The sequence below is a fragment of the Bacillus rossius genome, chromosome 12 (assembly GCF_032445375.1).
Source record: "Bacillus rossius redtenbacheri isolate Brsri chromosome 12, Brsri_v3, whole genome shotgun sequence".
Taxonomy (NCBI): Eukaryota; Metazoa; Arthropoda; class Insecta; order Phasmatodea; family Bacillidae; genus Bacillus; species Bacillus rossius.
Window position 1 is genome coordinate 10,833,635 of NC_086339.1, and position 21,883 is coordinate 10,855,517.

At 39.6% G+C, this 21,883-nt stretch overlaps 2 protein-coding genes across 5 annotated transcripts in view; one reads left to right on the forward strand and one right to left on the reverse strand.

Moving 5' to 3' along the window:
- LOC134537515 (stAR-related lipid transfer protein 13-like) overlaps positions 1-21,883 on the forward strand; it is a 525,855-nt gene that overhangs the window by 46,835 nt on the left and 457,137 nt on the right. The window lies entirely within an intron of this gene.
- On the reverse strand, positions 6,026-20,231 carry LOC134537517 (proton-coupled amino acid transporter-like protein CG1139). 3 transcript variants are annotated; one of them, XM_063378032.1, is made up of 9 exons: positions 19,950-20,231; positions 17,849-17,938; positions 15,944-16,094; positions 15,226-15,347; positions 14,882-14,966; positions 13,981-14,253; positions 12,023-12,201; positions 9,526-9,640; positions 6,026-8,084 (listed from the first exon to the last, which is right to left on the reverse strand). In XM_063378032.1, exons 1-8 carry the CDS (start codon positions 20,018-20,020, stop codon positions 9,535-9,537), a joined length of 1,077 nt encoding a protein of 358 aa, XP_063234102.1. In that variant the 5' UTR covers positions 20,021-20,231; the 3' UTR covers positions 6,026-8,084; positions 9,526-9,534. The 3 variants fall into 3 exon arrangements, with proteins under 3 accessions (XP_063234102.1, XP_063234101.1, XP_063234100.1); XM_063378031.1 differs by having other exon boundaries at positions 6,026-7,534; positions 9,526-9,673; XM_063378030.1 differs by having other exon boundaries at positions 9,526-9,673.

Genomic DNA, 21,883 nt, shown 5'->3' on the forward strand with positions numbered 1-21,883 from the left:
ATGTCATCAATGTTTTTTTATGACGTCACGTTAAACTATCGTCCGTAAACCGACTTTACAGACAACCAATTTTTTTTTTTAGGTCGGGCTGGATAAAATGAGCTTCGTGTAATCGAAGCTAGGTTAATCGACACTACTACCCTATCTCTTCGGAGCCAGATTCCAGACAGCAGTCGCGCCTCTTTGTTGGCTGGCTGGCTCTGGCACGGTTGAGCTCGTGTCAAGTGTAATAAGACTTGTGCCCTTGTTGCGCGCCGACCCGTTCCTGGGTCGTGAGAAAATAATTGCTGCACAGCTGCGCGTCGCTTGCTGTGTTGTGTTCCGCGCGCCTCTGCCCCCACCCTTGCTTCCTCGCTGCTCACGCCACTGCCACCGCTCTGTCGGGCGGCGTGCTGGTTGTCACGAGGCGAAACTGCACCTCTCGTGGGCACTGGGTCGTGGGTTCCATCTACATTGTTGGGGAATTCCTGCCATTGGGACAGTTTTGAAATGTTAAAAAAAAATTGGTTTTCTGTAAAGTCGGTTTACAGACGATAGTTTAACGTGACATTGTCATAACAAAACATTGATGAAATGATTGCATACTTTATGAATAAAATTGAGTCATTTTTTTATTTTAATAATAAAAGAATAAATACTTGAAATTATACTAATAATAAGATTTTTAAAATGCAAGAATAATTAACCTTTATGGCCAAAATTGTTGTAATAAGCAATGAAAAACACATTAACTTTTCACTTCACTTTATAAACAGTTAGATGCGGCGCAAGCGTACAATGAGCGTAAAGGGACACAGCGCAACGGAGTGCGTAACGGGACACTTTTTTCATCGGTTTATTAGAGGTCACATCAAAAAAAGAATAAATGAATTGTCTTTATAAGCTCCAACCTTATCAGAGGGATAATCTCGCGTAAAGACTACGTGCGATCAGTTAACTGTTGCGCCATATTGGTTAGGACGCTCAAAACATCGGCTGAAGTGTAGCGTTCGCATTGAAAAAAAAAATAGTTTCACCTGAAATAGTTTTTAACGACGGAGATTCTGATTGGTTCTTCACTTACCATCATTCGACGTTACCGAAGCATCATTTCCGCAGTGCTTCGAGAGCGGAACGGTACTGGCGAGTTTTTAAGGCGTGCATTTGACTGTAGTTACGTTGCAGCCCGCCATCTCCCGCCAGTTCCCCTCTCTCGCGTGCATCGGTGGCTCTGGTGTAGTGATGTTAGAGGAGGGGGGCCCGGCCGGAAATGGAACCAAGGCGTAAACAAACAGCCGGGCCGCGCGCTGCACGGCCCCTCCCGCAGTGATGCCAACTTGGAGCTTTCCCCCCCAAATTTAGGGGGAACCATAATGTAATGGTATTTTTTTTAGGGGGTACATTTATTTTGTGGGATTATTTAACGGGTACATTATTTAAGAAAAATTTTTTGACGGCGTGAAATTAAAAGTGTATATTTTGAAAACAAAGTGGAAAAAAAAAAGAAAAGAAAAGCAACACAAGTGGTGCCGGTGGCTGCATTTCGCACTACGACCAACAACAACTTGCTGGTCAAGAGAATTCAGTTTTTTTTTTCTCTTACCGTTCAACGTTTTCACGTTGTAAGTTGTCTGGTTGAGATTGTGTCCGTTAGTTTGTTGTATACCCGCAAGTTTTTAAGTCGTTTATGTTTTTAGGGTGGTGCCAAGGAATAATAAAAAAAAGAATAATAATTAATTATTACGTGTTCAAATCTTTTCTAGAATGCCAAAAAATATATATCAGCAAAAATATACGAAATGTTGGGAGACCGATCCAGAAGGCCAGTAAACATGTATTCTTTAAACCAAAGCTAAATTCGTACATATATAAAATTGTAGGTACAAAATGTTATTTTTCAAAATTATTATGCTCTGTTTGGGCAGAAAAATAAGGCAATGTAAGGTTCAAGATAAAATAATTTTAGCTCTCAAACAGGGTGCACAATGAAAACTTTAGGGGTTTTTACTCGAAATCTAGGGGGATTTGAAGTTGGTCTGTAGGCGTTGGCATCACTGCCCTCCCGTGCTCGCGCCTGGTCTGGCGGGAATGAAAAAGGGGGGGGGGGGGGGGGGCCGTGCTCGCGCGGATGCCGTGAGTTTCATGCCTAAAGATCGTGAAAACACGCGTTTCAGCTGTTTTTCACCCTTGTAAAAAATACAGTGTAACAACGAAATACGGCGTTTTCTTAAATGTTTGCAATGTAAAAAGACAACACTAGGTGTATCTCTAGCAGTTTTTTAAATCACGTGTTTTTTTCCCCCTTCTTCTGAAGTTCTGCACTCCGCGTGTGTGTTCCCCCAGGTAATAACTTGGCGCGTGGCTCGCGCGAACGAAATTTGCGGCGCTCTGATTGGCTGTTCGTATTTTCCGCCAGGTCTGCTGTCGCGCGGGGGGAGCTGAATTGTTGCCCCTTGAAAGGGCAGCCCTTCAGGATTTTTCTGGCAATTGTTTGTTTTTACAGCGACTGGAAGGGCAGCACATCCAATTTCAGAAAACATGTTTCTTTGAGTGTTTAAATAATCCTGAAAACTTGCGTCTTGGAAGGGCAGCCTCTCAGGATTTTTCTGACAGTAGGGTTTTTGAAAGGTTGTCTGAATTGTTGCCCCTTGGATGGGCAGCCCTTCAGGATTTTTCTGACAGTGGTGTTTTTGAAAGGTTGTCTGAATTGTTGCCCCTTGGAAGGGCAGCCCTTCAGGATTTTTCTGACAGTGGTGTTTTTGAAAGGTTGTCTGAATTGTTGCCCCTTGGAAGGGCAGCCCTTCAGGATTTTTCTGACGGTGGTGTTTTTGAAAGGTTGTCTGAATTGTTGCCCCTTGGATGAGCAGCCCTTCAGGATTTTTCTGACAGTGGTTATTTTGTAAGGTGACCTAACCTAACCTAACCTGACCTAACCTAAACAAACCACTGTCAGAAAAATCCTGAAGGGCTGCCAATCCAAGGGGCAACAATTCAGACAACCTTTCAAAAACACTACTGTCAGAAAAATCTTGAAGGGCTGCCCTTTCAAGGGGCAGCATTTCAGTCGCCCCGTCGCGCGCGCCGGGAACAGACGGGGGCCTTAGTGCCGGTTTCCGACACCGGCCCGGGGGGCGCTGCTGCTAGCCTCCGGCGCGCGGGCCAACACATCCTCCTAATAGCCGCGACCGAAGTGAGGTCGACAGACGTGCGGTCTGTCGCCGTATCGATTACAACCGGTTTCGGTCCCACTGCTCTCGTGGCATCCCGGTCGGTACCTCACACCCCCCCTCCCCTCTCCTCATCACTTCCACCTCCTCTTGTTACCTAATCACCCGTCTCTTCTCAAACCACTTTCGCCGTGCGAACACAAATTTGTCGTGACTGATCGGTGGGGAAAGATACACCGAGCTGGAGGGTAAAAAATAATAAAATAAAACATCATCCACCTTTTTTATGTGCCAATCTTTCTTGCAGCAAGCGAAAAATATGGTACCAAAAATGGTACCATATAAAAAAATTGAAATTAGCAGTCAAAAAATTTACCAAGAAGTATCACAAACTATGCACACTAATTTTCCGCTTAGAAATTAATACGTTGATATCTACATTAACATATCAGAGTAATCTGTTACTTATACAGCTTGTCCTGTACCATGTATTGCCGTAATATGCAGCAAACGGTCTCCGGGGAATGTGCATAGCTCACTGACTGGTCAGCGGTTGTTATGATTCGCCTGTCATCAGTACAAAACGAAACTTGAATTTCTTGGATGCTGTCATTAGTTTACTGCAATTTTTTCCCTCCTGTAGTGGTTTTACAATTTACTGGTCTCGTATTCTTACTTAGCAGGTTTACGTTACCATATTTGGTGGATTTTCAAATTTTCTATCGTAAAAAAATATTTTTTACTGTGTAGTTGTAGCGGGTGGTTTTGTAATATATGTCAGTTGGAATTTTCAGTTGAATTATGTTTTAAAAAATATGTTAATGGTATGAACGATTTTTTTTTGTCAAAATAAGTTATTACTTTGCTCAGAATATTTAATCACGTGAGTTATCATGTCAATTCCACTTTCAAATGAAATTCTCTTTCATGTTGTGTTAAGAGTGTTTTTTTTAAAATTACAATGGGATTATTATTTTAATAAATAATAAATAAGCTAAGTTTCTTCAAAATAACGAGCAGTCAATGATAGTAATGTACTTAAAAATGTGCTTTAGGCGTGTTATTAATTTTATTTCAACAAAGTTTTATGTAGGTAGACACAGCTTTACATCAAAATGATAAAACAAATCAGTTATATTATCTTACTGAAATCATTTTTTCCGGCATAAATTATGTTTCCATAAGTCATTATATGCTACACACAGAACAATGTCTTCACTACTAGTACATAAGGCTGTTGACGTGATTCGCCTAGATGTTTCCCTTGGTTTTGTGTAGTTTGAAGAGTATTTTTAAAATATCACTAAAGCTGTTGTACTAAAGTACTGGATGGACTGAAATGATTACAAATACATTTTAATTTATGCTTAGTTGTGAAATATTGCTTGCGAAGTATAGTTGGGTTAGCAAAAAAAAAGGAACTTTCCAGCTTTTGACAACGGCGTATTCATTTGCGAGAAGTTTTCATAAGTGCACGTCTGCAGTTTGTTTGAAATAGACTTGCAGTTTCCGTGCCAACATCTGGAAATAAAAATCCATCAGCATCCCATTATCACGTTTACTCGCGGTGTCGAAGAACTCCTTTGTTAATAGGAATTCGTAGGAGGCAAATTTAACCTTGATTGAATCCCATTTCTCTGGCATAACTCTGCGGTGAGTGAAGTGTAAGGCGAACAGGTCGGCGCCATGTTTACAGATTTGAACACTTAACTCGTCCTCCCCATTTTTTTTCTTCGTTTACGCCTACTAAGTGTTTGGCCTCGGTCAACCTCGAGACACTTCCTGAGTGGTTTCCAATAGTTTCTTGCCCATTTTAATAGATGAAAAGTTATTTTGTTACATTATCCTGACATAACTAGGTACTATTTTAATGAACAAACCTCTATCGTCAATATTGTCAATTTTTACAATTTTTTTTCCATTATGTTCATCGGAATTATTTTCTGCATGTACTCCCCAAGTGTTATAACCGAGAAATGTTTCTATGAAACTCAATGTTTCCTTCTCAGCAAACCTCTTAAAAAAATTAAATAGGTTCATGTAAGCATTATTTACAGCGCTGAGAAGGAGGGGGGATAGTTCGATGAGTTCAAGCATAGTTAGATCGTATATCTCATGTTATCTCGGGGAAATATTGTCGTCAAAGTCTGAAAATGATATCAGTATAGGAACCACGCGCTAACCTCGCTGTTACTGTTGTCCAGCGCCATGATAATGTAAGAAAATCACGCCCTCTTCAAACAGACATTTAAAAATAGGTAAGAAAACAACCCCCAAAGTCAAATGTGGTTTCTATAATGAAACCATTAATGAATTTAAGGTATCATTATTCTCTCAAAATATGTTTATGTCGATTCAGGATCCCAGCTCTGTTTAAACTGCCATTGGCTGCTATTGAGGGTCGTTGACCTCCAGATTGTGAACTCTGAGTTCTTGCTCTGGCTCCGAGCTCCACACCGATATGCCTTTACTAGACTACAAAACACACGTTTCACACAGAGAAAAAGGTTTGTTTGAATCAAACAAATATTTATTTATATATGGTGGAACAAATATTTACTTGGTGGAAGAAAATATTTTGTTAATTTAACCAAACTCGGTAATTAACAAAAATAATTTTTTACACCTAACCAAATATATGTACATTTGAGTAGACAAAATCATTTTGTTGGATGAACAGAATCTTTCCAAGTACAAAATATTTGTTTGAATTAAAAAAAATATATTTATTTCGCCATATATATAAAAAATATTTTGTTTAGGCAAACAAACCTTTCTCTCAGTTGCAGTTTCAAACATATTTGTAGTATCTATTTAGAAAAAAAAAACAATTTAGATAATTATTAAAATTTATTGATTTATTCATTGAAAATCACTGTTTGAAAGGAAAAAAAAAGAAATAAAGTACAAATGGTTCAACGAATGGAATATGTACATATATAGACTATCAGAAAGTAGGCAATAGAGGCACGTGTTAGGGGGCGAAAAGTTGAGATTCCGTCGACATGATACCAGATGCTACGAGGTGCACCTATGTCTGAACTTTGTTTCAGAACACTATACCGCTGAAACAGTGGGTTTTCAGTTAGGCATCACATCACGACGTGGGTACGGGCAACAACAGTCCCACTTACTCTTCAGAGATCCATTGACCACACAACTCTTCAGCGGGGGTGTTGGTTCGTCGGCGCACACCGCGGACACAACGATGGCTGTGCTTACGGTTAGAGGAACTATGATGCGAGTGTTTCATATTGCAGCTGCACACATCAACAAAGTTGACAGACCTACCCAGTGGCGCGAATCTGTAGGATTATCTAGGAGGATTCGCGCGCGGCTTCAGAGTTTGAGCGCTACCGGGGTTAACCGACACTTCAAACTTAAATGTGTACAGAAAGTTTTCCGTAAGACGTAGTTTTGACGTCAAAACTCGTTTCACAGTCACGTTTTTTTTTTTTGCAAGCGCAAGCAGGTGGGTTGGGTGTCCCCTTCAGTGAGGGGGAATTTAATTACAGGAGGGCCCTTCGAGATATACGCCCCGTGGGGGGAGGACCTCCACAAACCTCTGTTCTCTTAGTTTTGGCAATGTTACGGAATAACAAAGCCAACCACTAGGCATTATAGGGTATCCTAAAAATTTTTAAATTAGAGAAATATAATACGGTGGTGAATGAATTCGAACTCACGACCTTCGGTTTACAAGCATGTTGCCTTTTAACCACTCGGCTACTTCTCTTAGTTTCGGCAATGTTACGGAATAACAAAAGCCAACCACAGGTTACCACGCGTGATGGTTAGGGGCATGCATATTTCGCGAAAAAGATTTAAGAGACTAGATGGAAGTTAAAACACTGTAGCATCGTCTGTGTTTCGCGAATTGTGGTTAGTTTCTCCCAGGTAGGTACACGTCGACTGTGACAACACCGATCACAGTGATTCACTACGGAAGTAAACGAGTCCTGAGTGGGCCCCCGGTTCAAATAAGGCCGACGACTTCTCTCGCTAGACGGCAGCCGATCACAAGGAAGAAACCACAGGTGCGGGTGTGCCTTGTTGCAGCCTAATATGCATTCAGATCTTTTTCCGCGAAAAATGCCTGCCCCTGGTGATGGTCTCACAGTGGCAGGGGGGTCACGAGAGACTCGAGGGTGAAGGAGGAGGGAGGGGTCACTCGAAGGTCGCGGCGACGCCGGCCCAGGTGACGCAGGCGGACAGGATCGCGACGGCGCCTAGGCGCGCGACGACTCCCCTCCGGCGCCCGGCGGCTGGCCCCCAGTCTAGGGAGGCGTGCACGAGCGCGGGCACCACGTAGCCGACCAGGGGCCCCGCCAGCGCGCCCAGCAGCGAGATCACCAGCTCCAGCTGGGGCACTGCCGCGGCGAGCAGGCCTGCGCGGGAGGACAAGTTGTTTGGGGCCGAAGCCCGGCCAGGCCTCTCCACCTCCACCTCCTAGGTCTGAACCCGTTAGGGTATAGCCAGGAGCACTAACTTTTCTTCTTTTCATCCAGATGACAGCCGGACGGGAGGACAACAGGCGCGCGGTCCTCTACGTCGGAGAAGGGGCAATGCACGTCCCTTAAGGCTTTGAATATATATATATATATATATATATATAATGTATAGAAGTCGCCAGCCCAGGTTAACATTTCTAATACGGGTTTGAGGTAGTTGGCTAATTCACCGCCGCAATCCCCCACCATCTCTAGGGCATCGACTTGTGGTGGTCCCTGGCGGACAAGTGTCGAACTCTTAAAAACACCCCTTCCCCCTCCCGTTGAACGACCTTGAGCTGCAGTGAATGATGGGGGGGGGGGGTGCGGGGAATGACAGCGGGCGACAGCGCTGCGCTCTAACGTGTAAATAACAACCTAAGACGATACAGGGCGTTACGGCAGCGCCCTGCAGCGGTGAAGTTCCCAAGCTGCTCATCATACGCTCCTGAAAAAAACGTAGAGTTAATCCTATCCACTCGAGACTTCTATACAGTATATATATATATTCAAATCTTAAGAGGCCACTCCAGTGTTTTCAGGGGCACTACGAAACCCTCGTTAACCTCATAAGATTCAATGCTATTTTCATTTTGCTTATAACTTATTAACTAATATAGATTTTGAAATGATGCTTGCTTGATATGTAAGACAACGATGCTCTTATCAAAGCCCTTTTCTTCAAAAACGAGCATAAATTATGGTTCAAACCTAGACAATACACTTATGCATATTAGTAAAGATTAGTACAAAACCGTAATTTATGCACGTTTTTGAAGAAAGGGGCTTTGATAAGATCATCGTTGTCTTGCATATCAAGCAAGCATCATTTCGAAATCTATATTAGTTAATTAGTTATAAGCAAAATGGAAATAGCATTGAATCTTATGAGGTTGACGCGGGTTGCGTAGTGCCCCTGAAACACTGGAGTGGCCTCTTAAGGCCCCTGCCTACTGCCTGCCTACACTACTCTGATAGTGGGAGCAGTGTTCAAATCACGTGCTTTCTTCTGAAGCCTTGTGCGTGCAGAGCTTCAGGAAAAATAATGTGATTTGTAAACTACTAAGGTATGTGAGTGGGGTATGTTTACGAAAATCATTAAGAATCCACCGAGAGGGTGAGTGAATAGTTTTGTTACCGGATTAAGTTATTAAACTGTTTTTTTTAGAAGAGTTGAAGTTGCTAAAATACGTGTTTTTTAGAGTCATTTTTAAGCATAAAACAACCGGTACAAATTCTTGAAAACACTTAAGTGCTCCGCCTACCCGGGCACACACACGGGGCGCAGAGCTTCAGGAAAAAACAACTCGATTTCAAAACTACTGAAGATATCCGAGTGGGGTCTGCTTACGAAAAGCATTAGAGTTCGCTGAGGGCCGAAAAGTACTTTTGATTCCGGATTAAGTTTGTAAACTGTATTTTTAGAAGCGTTAAAATGCCTAAAACGCATGACTTCAGAGTACTTTTTAGGCGTAAAACAACCGGTACAGATTCTTGAAAGCACATAAGGGACTTGCATGACATCTTTATCTTCATCTCTCTGCAATATAATGTTACGGTCACCGCTCAAATTTCACAGTTATTCTGTGACGACGTAAATACTGCGCGCCAGTCCAGAGGAGACACCGCGCTAGAAGCACCAGCGAGCGTCGCGCTTATCATCCCGCCTCACTGACACACATACACCCCTGACGAGGCGGGCCCCTTCAGCAGTTTTAGCGACACCACAGTTACATCTTTCAGTATATTATAAATTTTAATTGATTGATGAGTAGTAGTTGTTTATTGTTGTGTGCGACATCTTAATCTTTCCAATTCACCAAGTTAAGTGTGTATGAGTATTTTGTGCGAAATGAATCCGCGCAGTCTCGCAGGTCTCCAGTACTCACACTCGAGGCTTATGACGGCTGTCCGGAAGCAGTACTCCGCTGCCGTCCTCCGTCTCTGGTCCTTGAACTTCCCGGAGAGCCACTGGTGCCACGTGATGTCGAACACCATGTAGTTCTGGATCGCGTGCGACATGAAGATGACCGCGCACTGCGTCAGCCTGGCGATGGTGGCAGGCCTGAATCCACACACACACACACACACACACACACACACACACACACACACACACACACACATACTCCCAAGTTCCATGACCCCGCGCTGTTAAAACATTTAACCTTGAATTTGCGTAGAACACTGGTCATGAATAGAGACCGGAAAATATTCGCGGATTCATTTCGCGATGCGCTAGAATCCAAATACATGTACCTTTAAACTGCCTTTGTTATTGGTTCACTGCTCATCCGGACGACTTTGGGCCGATGGGAAATACTCAACCGAAGAAGTACCGTATCACAAGCAAACTAGTTGAGACGACTCACAGGTCAGCAGCCAATGAAAAGGCGTTACTTTCCCGAGTATACTGAGGACTGTGTAGTCTATCCTGAAGGCCATCGAAACCGCGAATTTTTCCAGTCCCTAGTCATGAATCATCCAACAATCTTTATCAATCTCCTTAAATTCGCTTACTTTGAACATAAATACGCAAGGATAATCTTGATATGTATAAAAAAAGTTTAAAAAACTCGATTTAAAATAACCTAATGAACCACGGTCATGCAGTTAGGTCTGGCAACTTCCTATCGTTTGTCTTGTGTCTCGTCGGCTTAGTGAAGCTCGCTGCGGCCCGCCATCTAACGGAGCTAGTTAAGCCCGTTATTAGCATTATGTCAAATTGGCATTTCGATATAATAAAACGTTATTCCTAATTCCGTCTCAATTTTCAAATTATTTTCCGGATTAGTATTTTTTTTTCATTCGTTTGGGTTCTTTGTAAGTGCCTAATCCCTACCAATGCCTTAAAATTTTCACCGCATTTGTCAGTTAAGCTGAAGAGGTGAGAGAGAAAGCCTAGCTCTTGTATTGTGCCTGGTTGTAATGAAGGTTACTGTTACGGCTCAGAATCGTTATGTTTCTGCTACCCCTTAAATTTTAAATCTCATACGTAGTAATAAATGTGAATCTTTTTTTGGTTTCATTATTGTTTTTAATTAATCTACGTTACGATTCTCATATAAATCCATCTGCAAAGTAATCCACCACATGTGTTAGCTTTCTTTACAAGCATACATGCAGCAACCATACGTTAAAGTGAGCAATACTAATTTCCTAATAAAAAGTCTTTAAATTTTAACACAAGTAATATCTCCAAATTAATTTGAGATGAAAATTACATTCTAGGAACAAAGTGCAACTTGAAAATGACACAATATAAAAATATCATTTATTCAAAGGACGATAATACATTCCATTAATTATAAATCCTAAAAATGTTAATAGATGTAAACGAAGCTCTTGAATAAAAACGCTAAATTTTAGAGCATTATCAGTTGGCCTTTAGCTATGACTAAACACAAGGAATTCTATTTACCTATATTAAAAAAAGAATTATTCACATTTAAAATTATTACACCAGTTTGTTACACCAGTTTGTTTGGGATCTGCATTCTCAACACTCCATCTTTTAACTGACAACTGCGGAAAATACAAGTTACTATGCATTGAACCCCTGAAAGCTTCCATATAAATTAAAAATCCTAAACTATAACTGACGTTTAAAACGCAACAGAGTTTTAAAAAATATTTCTTATGAGCAGCATGAACATCTTCCCACCATAAGAAATATCCTGCAAGAGGGGAAAATTGCTCTGAGAACGCAATTGTAATGATTTCTTGCATAAACTTGCATCTCTCAAGCGCATTGCTGCAGCTGATGCATATAATTACGAAAATGGGCTCTTTATTGCTTGCTGGAAAAATCTCACAGTATTTTCAATCTTACACGCACGAATACTGATTTTTTTTTGATGTGACAACGTCTAATAAATCGATGAACGCCGGCTGCACGCACGAAAAAGTGTCCCGTTACGCACATTGTTCCGTTACGCTGTGTCGAGTTACGCTCATTGTACGCTTTAGCCGCATATATTTCTCTTCCACTCGATTGGCCTATGCGTCCAAGGAGAAAAAAGACAGCGGCAGCACACAACTTACATTTACATGTGAACTGTTTCGTCGACTGTTTATAAAGTGAAGTGAAAAGTTAATGTGGTTTTCATTGCTTATTACAACAACAATTTCGGCAATAAAGGTTAATTATTCTTGCATTTTAAAAATCTGATTACTAGTATAATTTCAAGTATTTATTCTTTTATTATTAAAATAAAAATGATTCAATTTTATTCATAAAAGTATGCAATAATTTCATCAATGTTTTGTTATGACGTTGTCACGTTAAACTATCGTCCGTAAACCGACTTTACAACCAATTTTTTATCAGTAACCACCTGCTTTGAATTAGTGGCCTGTTGGTAACAAGTTCTGCGGAAGACTCACACTTCTCGAAGAGGCAGGTTGAGGGTCACACTTCCCAAGGCATCAGCGCCGTACGCGAGGTATCCGAAGAATCCTATCGTCAAGTAGAGGACAGAAACAACGACTGTGCCCACGTGGAAGACTCCAAGTTTGGACGCAAATCTTCGGGGATGCTTCATTTCTCTCCTCATTGGAATAACCTGCACACATGATTAGTATATTGTAATACACTGCATGCTACCAAATTAACAGAAATAACGTGGTTTCTATTCTCCACGTGTTATTATTCAACGTCAGGTTAACTTAAAAAAAAGTAACATTTTAAGTTGGGTTGGAATCATAAACATTCACATTTTAAGCTGCTCATAAGACACCAAATAATGATCTTAAGTAGGTAGCAAAAACCAAATTTTCTCTTTCATTGTCATGTCTGCTAGCACACTACTTTCAAAAGCTTAAAACCATCACTTATTTTTTTTTTTAGTGAGACTTATTTGGTGAGAGGTCTACAATTTTCGAGCGTTACGAAAGTTCCGATCGCATGAGGGGAATAGTTAGGTACGTGGTGGGGGAACCGGTAGAGGAGGAGAGTGCGTCAGCGGCGACGCCACTCCAACGCATGCACTAGCGGTCGAATGGGAAGACGGCAAGCATGCTATATCTAGCTGGGGAGAGGTAGAAATGACGCAGCAGTGAAGCTACGGAATTCTTGTAACGCTGCTTGTGTTTTTCTACTTTGTTTTCGCAACGGCAAAGGATTGACGCTACCATATTTCTTTAATTTTTTTACAGTATCTATGATTTATTTATTCGTGTGGAAAATAGTTATTGATTTGTGCAATTAACTTTGTAACTATGTTTGAAAATGTAAATAATTGATCCGTATCGATATCTAATGTTATTTTCATTTTTGTGTTGATGTGTTTATTCAGTTTTTATTTAAATGTATTTGTGACAATTTTTGGTTATGTGTAGGCTGTAATATTTATCAGGTTTACTTTGCGTGTACCTAGTTCGTAGAGACGTATGTGGTTCAAGTGCAAGACTAGGCGGTACGCCTTAACTTCGCCACTTGAAATAAGGCAATAAATAAATAAATAATAAGCAAGAAGAATTTTTTTTAAGTGAAAACTTCTTTAGCCGCGTTGAGCGATTTTTGGTAGGGGCAAAACTTATGGGTTCGCGTCACCGATATGCTAGTGTCGTGTTGCGCCAGACTGGCGAATCGCAGCGGCCCTGTGTACATGTATACGCATATATACACTAATACATTGTATATACTCGACTGTATCATGTGCGTGTTGGACTCTTTTTGGATGAGTAAAATCATTTGAGTTCGCATCACCGACATGCTGTAGTAGCAGTAAGTGAAGTTAATTTGACCACGTGAATACATGACCTACATAGCATCACTGGTAAGTCATAGCTAGCTAATGAATTTTTACGTAATTTTTACCTACCACTGACATCTGTTGTGACTAAAAAATGATGTAAGGATAAATGATATCATGCTGACATCGTACTGATATAATACCAAAATCATTTTCTTACGTACTTTTGACGTAGAAATGATGTCATATTACTAGGGACTGGAAAAATTCGCGGGTTCAATGACCTGTAGGATGACCTCCATAGTTCTACGTACACTCGGTCAAATGTCACCCACTCATTGGCTGCTGTCTTGTGAGACGTCCCAACGTAGCAGCCTGTGATTTGATAAAGCTTTAGTTGGGTGTTTCTCATTGGCCCAGAGTCATCCAGGTGAGTTGTGAGCCAATAGCACAGGCAGCACTGTGGTATAACTATTTGTATTTTAGCCTATCGCGAAATTAATTCGCCAATTTTTCCCGGTCTCTACGATATTACACATTTCAAAACAAAGTTTAAAGTTTTCACTTGTGTTGACAGTCCCCATGACTGGCTATTTTTTTTAATAGCTGGAAGGCGGATCGCGGCGCGTAATAGATATTTTTCCTCACAAAGGAAACCGTCTCGTAGACGAACAACACGGTGCCCAGGAAGAGCGGTATGTTGGCCATGGTTCCCACGGCACTCCTCGTCGCCAGAGGGTGCAGGTCGGTGAAAATGTAGTACAGGATCACGCCGTAGCCGGCCAGCGTGACGACGTTGGTGACCAGCGAGATGGGCGCCAGGAACTTGTAGGAGTGCAAGTAGTTCATCAAGACCAGCGGCACCAAGATGGCCGCCATGTACAGCCTCTGGTCCAGCGGCTCGTAGTACTCATCGCACACCTGTGGAGAAATTAAAAAAAAAAAAACAGCGATTGTTTTTATCTAACTTATATATATATATAAAATAGATAAAACGATAGCTTTTTTATTATATATATATATATATATATATATATATATATATATATAAATGGACGCGTGTACTAACGTACGCCCGTTAGAAGTCATGCTTACTTTGGCGTAGTAAAAAAAATCTAACTTTTATTTTGCATGCAAATAATTCATATAAATAAAATAATGAAAGGATTGCTGTGATAATATAAATACGGTTGGTAAAATGTAAATTCATTCAAATTAAAAAAAATTAAATAAATACTCTGTATTCAGTATATATATATATAAACACACGTATAAAATTATTTTGTTTTTAATTTAGTAGAATATTCGAGAAAATTTTTTATTGGCACTGAATATCAATAAATATACTAGATGTTTATTTCAATTTATTAATTTAATTATTTATTAAATAAAAATGGTATTTATAATGCAAATTAATAATAATGCATACATACAGTACCATATGTAGCACAATTGTAAAGTAGCTCGAAAAATTTTTTTTTAGTGCTTAGGCTTAACAACAAATAACTTAAGAATTATAGTAAACGAAAATGCACCTGAGACGAATTACCTTTTTTAGATTAGATCCTATGAATACAAAGTATACGATGCCTGTCCCCATCTGGCCAACGACAATAGCGATATCCGTAATAACTCTGGAACAAAGAAATGCTTTGTTTTGTAGTCTCCAAGATAACGAAATTTCATGCGATTCCTAAGTCCATACGTAACCAAGGTGACGGGGAAATTCTGGATGCCTTGGTGTCAGAGATGCGCAAATGTGATTTGTTCTGATCTCTTTCCAATCGGCCACCAGTGATTCCCGCGAGATGTTACATTTTGAAAAGAAATGCGCATTTACTGATGAATTTTTATTCGTTCGAAGATCTGTAGTACTTGAAATGAACAACTCACTGCATGTGTGGGCCAAGTTTCTGGAAGAACGGCGGTCCTTCGGCACAAGCATTTCCAATCGTGTCTCTGAAGGACATGCTAGCCACCTTCTTCTTCTTGCACAGCGAGTAGTTCACTCTAAGCTGAAACAACACGTTCACCGAAACCTGCATTGGGGAAGTGCTCAAAATATCAGCACGTTTACTATGTTAAAATTTCAGTACGTTTAACATTTCACGCTGGTGCAACTAGTTTCTATAATGCTCGTCGCCAGGTAGTAAGTGATAAATGATGTTCTGCTACTTTGCTAGCAGGATGGAGCACATTTTGTGAAGTTTGAAACCTGTTTTTTTTTTTTTAGAATTTTTTTCAGTGGCCTGGCTCCCGTCTAGCTGCTAGAAAATATATTTCGGCAACAACCAAAAGTCAAATTGAAAAACACTGAAAGATATAAGTGTGAGTGACAGATTTGAACTTGTGACACTTTCTTTGTATTATTTATATCACGAGTTGGTTGATTTTTCGATTGCCTCACTATTTCTTCGTGTTAATAGTCGAGACTAATTTCAGATGTCCAGCTAAAGTGATGTGATTGTTCATGATAATCTACCAGCGACACAGTTGCTGGCGACTGGTTGCTCATTAACATAGAATAGGTGAGACAGCACTTGAAAGTTTGTTGGCTAAATAATCTGAGGTATGATCGCACTGCCATCTGTTCTATGAATTGGACTCTGACCTGCAGATGCTTGCAGTAGACAGAAAACAAAATAATGGCAACCGTGCAGATGGGTCCCAGCAGGTATCCAGAGTGGTAGAAGGCATTGGGCATTGCTAAGATGCCTGTTCCCAAGTTCTGTTTCACGAAGTTGAACAGTGTCTCCTGATACCTGTGAACACAATTTTCACCCAAAAATGCTCCTTAGTTCATCTTTAAATCGGGGTGTATGCATATTAAGTACATTTTGACATTGATTACTAATTAAAGTTTTTTTTTTTTTTTTTTACGGTTCGAAATAGAACACATTTTCCAACCACGTTTGGGAATCTAACTTTATATCCTCAAACTGTCTTTCTCTGCAGTTAACTTCAACACCATGCTATTTTATATCAATTCATTTATAAAAGGCATACATGCATCCTTAATTTATCAAGGGATAAAAATGGAAGCAGCAATAACTTTATTTATTACTATCCTACGAACATTTTAATTGGTGTTTGTATGCAGACTTTGGAATGAAGAATTTTTTTAAAGTTTATCCAAATTCGTTCAACAAGTAAAGCATAAAAGCATCTGATCGAACTGTCTTGTAAATATTTAGCTATGTAATCTCTCTTCATTAAATATCTCTGATTGCAAAACCGCTGTGACTGACTGATAGGTACTAAAATTTTGTTGGTGATATAAATTTCTCTACAAAAGATTATTTTAAACATTTTTCATCCAGTGAGTTCCTTATGTCTTGGTAGATAATGAAGTTGCCAGGGCAAAGATTACAAATATTGATACAAAACACTGGACATTGAAAATTAGCGTTCAGGTGCTGCTGTTGTATCCACGGAGGATCAATCTTCAGTGCAATTATTGATCAGGCAGATGTTTCGTAAGCGTATTCACGGAACCGTCGTCGAACCAATCGGCCCAAAGGTCCGGACGTTTGACAAGATGTTCCCGGGTTCTGTTCCAGGCTGGGTCAACGATGTTTTAAGGATGGACATTTGCATGCCTTATTTCGGCAATGGACGTTGGACTTTCTCAATCGCTTTAATGCCGCGGAAAGCCGTCCTGTTAAACCTATCTCAACTATCTATGTTCTCCACGAACTTTCAGTTGAGATGAAACATACTTTAGGCCTCCGCTTACCTGGACTCGCACACTGTGTGCAGAACTTAAAAAGAAAAAAAGAAACCACAGCTATTTGAAAACTGGTTAACATATCCGAGTTGTGTCTGTTTACGAAAAGTATTTAAGAATATGCTGAGGGCGGATGGGTAGTTCTGTTTCCATATTTAGTTAATAAAATGTATTTTTAGAAGGGCGAAAACGCCTAAAACGCGAGTTTTCAAAATATTTTTTTTAATGCATGAAACAGCCGATATAGATCTTTGAAATAAGTATACACAAAGGGTCTTGCAGTACACCTTAATCTTCATTTCTACGTCATATTATGTTATGATCACCACTTAAATCTCATAGTTAACCTAACGAGAAGACTGCGCGCCAGTTCAGAGCCTTGTGCTTAGAGGCGACACCGCGTCGCTTACCTCGCCTCACTAACACAAATACACCCTAAGGGGCGCGCTGGTCAGGGGTGTATTATGTGTGAGTGAGGCGGGATTATAAGTGCGACGCTCACTGGTGCTTCTAGCGCGGTATCGCCTCTAAGCGCAAGGTCCCTAAACTGGCGCGCAGTCTTCTCGTCATGCAGTGAGCATGGCCTATCCCGCCCTAAGCACATCCTTAAATGATTTTCTTAAACAAACACCACTCTGATATCTTAAGCAGTTTTCAAATCGCGTGGTTTTTTTCTTCTTCTTCTGAAACACTGCACACCGTGTGTGTACCCGGGTAGACAGGGGCCTTAATATCAGCTTCATGCTCGTACTCAACGGTTTGAAAAACGCTGATGCAGTATTCGCTTACGTGGTTGGTTTCTCCGCCGACATCTCTTCAAAAGGATCATATTCCTTGAGCGGTCCATTGTGTACCGCGGTCACGTGGACTGCCATGCCGCTGAAACACATCAGCAAACGTGTTTGAGGAACCATTGTAAATACTACCTTAAACAAAAACATGGTTTCAAATATTTGTTACTAGTGTCCTTGGTGGCATTGGTCGCTGAACCATGAGGGACGAAGGTCGTTAGTTTGAACCCAACCACGTGATAAGACCCACCTTCTGAGCACTGAGTGACTATCCAGTAGAAATTACAGTAAACGTGTTTGAGGAACCATTGTAAATACTACCTTAAACAAAAACATGGTTTAAAATATTTGTTACTAGTGTCCTTGGTGGCATTGGTCGCTGAACCTTGAGGGACGAAGGTCGTTAGTTTGAACCCAACCACGTGATAAGACCCACCTTCTGAGCACTGAGTGACTATCCAGTAGAAATTACAGTAAACGTACGGGTTTTCAAAGATTAATTTAACTAAAAAAAAATTTCGAAGAGTTTTCCGTTATTTCAAATAACTGGATCTTCGTGGAAACTACGCACGCTGACAAAAGAATAACGTTCTTGCTGTAGACTTAACAAGTTTTTGAATGTTTTGTTAGTATACCGAGAATATTCTTTTGTATTCATGTCCAAAGTAAAGTGAACTCTGTGTTCGTAAATTCACGAAGATAGCCGTAAATTTACGAAGATCCTCGTATAATTTGTAACCAGCGTTCTTTGTAAATTAAAAATGAAAATTTTTAACAGTGCAATTGTTTGCAAAGAACTGTGATTTTAGAGGTTCTTTCGCCTTCAACCAAATATGATTTCAAATATTTACCTTTTTTTTTTTTTACACACATACTAGGTAGACTATAAATATTTAATTCCAAACAAAGTAACTCCCTTTACGATAAGTGTAGAAATCGTCTTGTTATCAACTCTTCATTATCTTCATTGATTATAAATACCCCCACCCCCCGGGCACAATTTTAGTACGCAACTGAAATTTTCACAGGTTGAAGTCCAATGTGCATGCGTGTTTCTTCAGGTTGTGTTAAACGCAAGGTATACCAAGAAGCATGTGGTTTATTTTAAAACGTACTGAAAATGGTTTATGTATCAAACAAATTAAAAAAAACCTTGTGCTCACATATATTCAACTAATAACTACAACTACTACCACCTATTTATTTTATGTTGTAACCAGCCAAGGACGTATCCAGAATGAAGATCAGCGGAGGGGCCCAATTAAAAATTTCAAAAAAAAAAAAAAAAAAACACTTCTTTGTTCATTTAAAATCAAAAAAATTTAGTATATTTTATTTGTGGTTCAAAAACGTATGTTATTTATAACACTAGTAAATTAATACTTAAGTAAGTTTGGTAAACTATAATATGGAATTAATAGAAAATTAAAAAAATATATATCCAGGGTTCAGGGGTTGACAATACCGCTATGCCCCTTCCTTATTCAAGATCCGCAAGTGGAACCAGCGAACACAGTTTCTGCAATTTTGGTTGTTTCAAGTTTACTTATCATTTATTTGCCGAGTAAATGGTGTTGGAACAAACATGCTGGCAAACATAGTGTCGATCATATTTAACGCACTTCATTGGTTCTTTAGTATGACGAACGCTACGCTATCTCTTCCTTTATGCTTTATTTAATCATGCCAAGTAAGTGTTATTGATAACGCGTGTGTTTATGCACACACCCTTTTTTTAAATTTTATTTTGTTACATGTTTTAACATCGTACACAATTTTTTTAATAGTATAATCAGTATTATGTACAAGTATTTTTGTAACAATTATGGCATTTTCTGTAGTATTTTTAAGCCAGTTCTGATTATTGGTTTATATTCCTGGAAATTCACGTTACTTGCCTAGATAACCTGAAGTAATTTTTACTTACCAATGGGATTCGACCATTGTTCAGTCATATCGTACATTACTTCCAGTCAACTGTGCAAATATTTTTTTTATGTAGACAATTAACTCATTAAAGTAACCAAAAAATTATTCCGCTTCGAAAACCTACAAGTGCGTAAGTCATTTTTGTTGAGATGCAGTATTTTTAAACATACCTCGCAGGGCATCCGTCACTGTTTACACCTCCGATTGTTTCTTCCAGCGAACTCTTTCTTCCTTTAGTCATATTGTCTTTTATTTCAAGTGATGTCTAAAGAAGAAGATGGAGATGAGACGGAACAAAAGAAAAGCGACGAACAATCTCTGAAGAATTGATCACTGCACATCTGTGCGCGGTAAAATATTTTCGCTCTGATTTCGACGCCTGCAAATAAATTCTGATGCTCGACTGACTTGCCATAGACTCCTACGTGGCTTTTATTTGTTTTAAGCAAACACTTGAGACCGACGAGGAAAACAAAAAATAGACTAAGCAGGTTGAAGTGTGGCCATCACGAACAGCGCTTCGTTTATCTGACGTTATCTCGCGAGGTAAAATTTCCAGCTGTGTTCTGCATGACTAAAGAACACCATATCTGCATTATTGTTATCACTTGGCACGGTGAGGGGTTTTTCTGCTTATCGACTCGCCTACGCCCCGAAAGCGAACTTCTGTCTGTAATTTGTAGTAAAGGAAGGGAAATATAAATTTTACAAATTCTAAAAATTTTTTTTAGTATACCTACTACATAATATTCTAGTTAGACTACCAAATAAATTTCAATTAGTGCTACTTAAAAAAGGTTGCAACCATCCCATAAACGTACAAATTAAAAAAAAATTTTTATACAATAAAAAATAATAAATGGGTGCGTAGCCACTCTTTTACTCAAACACCAATTTCCGGCCATGTTTGTTGATAAGATCGACTTTTTTTTCTACTCGCACTTGGTATTTTAGAATTTATTTTGGAATTTGCTCTTTTTTTTTTTGTGAACTGCCGCAGAGCAAACACCTACTCATTTGCCGAAAACTGGTGTTTTCGAATGAAAGGAGCGTGGATATGTTTTCGTAAGAACATATTTCTAAGTCGCAGGCGTCGCCATAGAACCTCTTGACGCTTATCAGCTACCACAAGCCAGTTTTGATCGCTGGCCGCCAAAGTCGCTGCTTCTTGAACTCGCGAGCTGTTTATCTCGGGGATTCCCCTCTTCAGCTTCCCGATTTCTAAAGGCAGATTGTTGAAACTTGGACTGGTGTCATACTATGCATTTCTGCCGTCGTGGCTCAAACTTCCGCAGCGTCTTCTGCCAAAATATTATTTTATTAGGTTTTTATTAGTGTGCACAATTTCAGGTAAGTATCTCAAGAATGCACCAAGAAAATTCATCAAAATCGAACATGTAAACAATTATTGATCTAGAATAATTTACCGCGTGGAAAATGGCAACCACTCCGGTTCAACAACACAGTGACGTCTGCCTTAGGGTGCTCCAGTCAACTGTTACCTAGGACAGTTGAAAGGACCAATCAATGACGGTTCTGTATAAATTAAAATTTTTTCATTCATGAGGAGCCATGCTATTTGTTCAATTGTTGTTCAAATTTTTTTTATAAGGAGTGGGTATTTTAATTTTTCTTGTCCTTGTATCTTAATTTGAAAGTTTGGATGTTTTTGACCCAAAACGTTTTTAGCACGGAATCTATTAGGATGTAATTTTTAGTTTCTAACACCCATGGACCAATGGTCCACTCTCATCTCTGACTTTAAAAAAAAAAGTGTTTGTTTTCAAGTTGAAGATTTTTTATTTCAAAAGTTTTAAAACTATTAACTTCTCTCATTCCATTAAATAATGTACAATGCTTTAACAAAGTCAAACTATGATAAATAAACAATAGAAAATTGTCGTGACCTAAAAAAATCTATGGAACCAAGATGGCGACTTTAGATTCCGTACAGGCATTGTCGTAGCCAGGATTTTGTGAAGGAGGGGCTCCAATATAACCATTATTTTTTATGGGTAAATTTTCTTTATAATTTAGTTTTAATAGGACATTTATTGACATTAAAAATCTCAGTTAATAGCATAACTTAGAACTCCAATGTTTG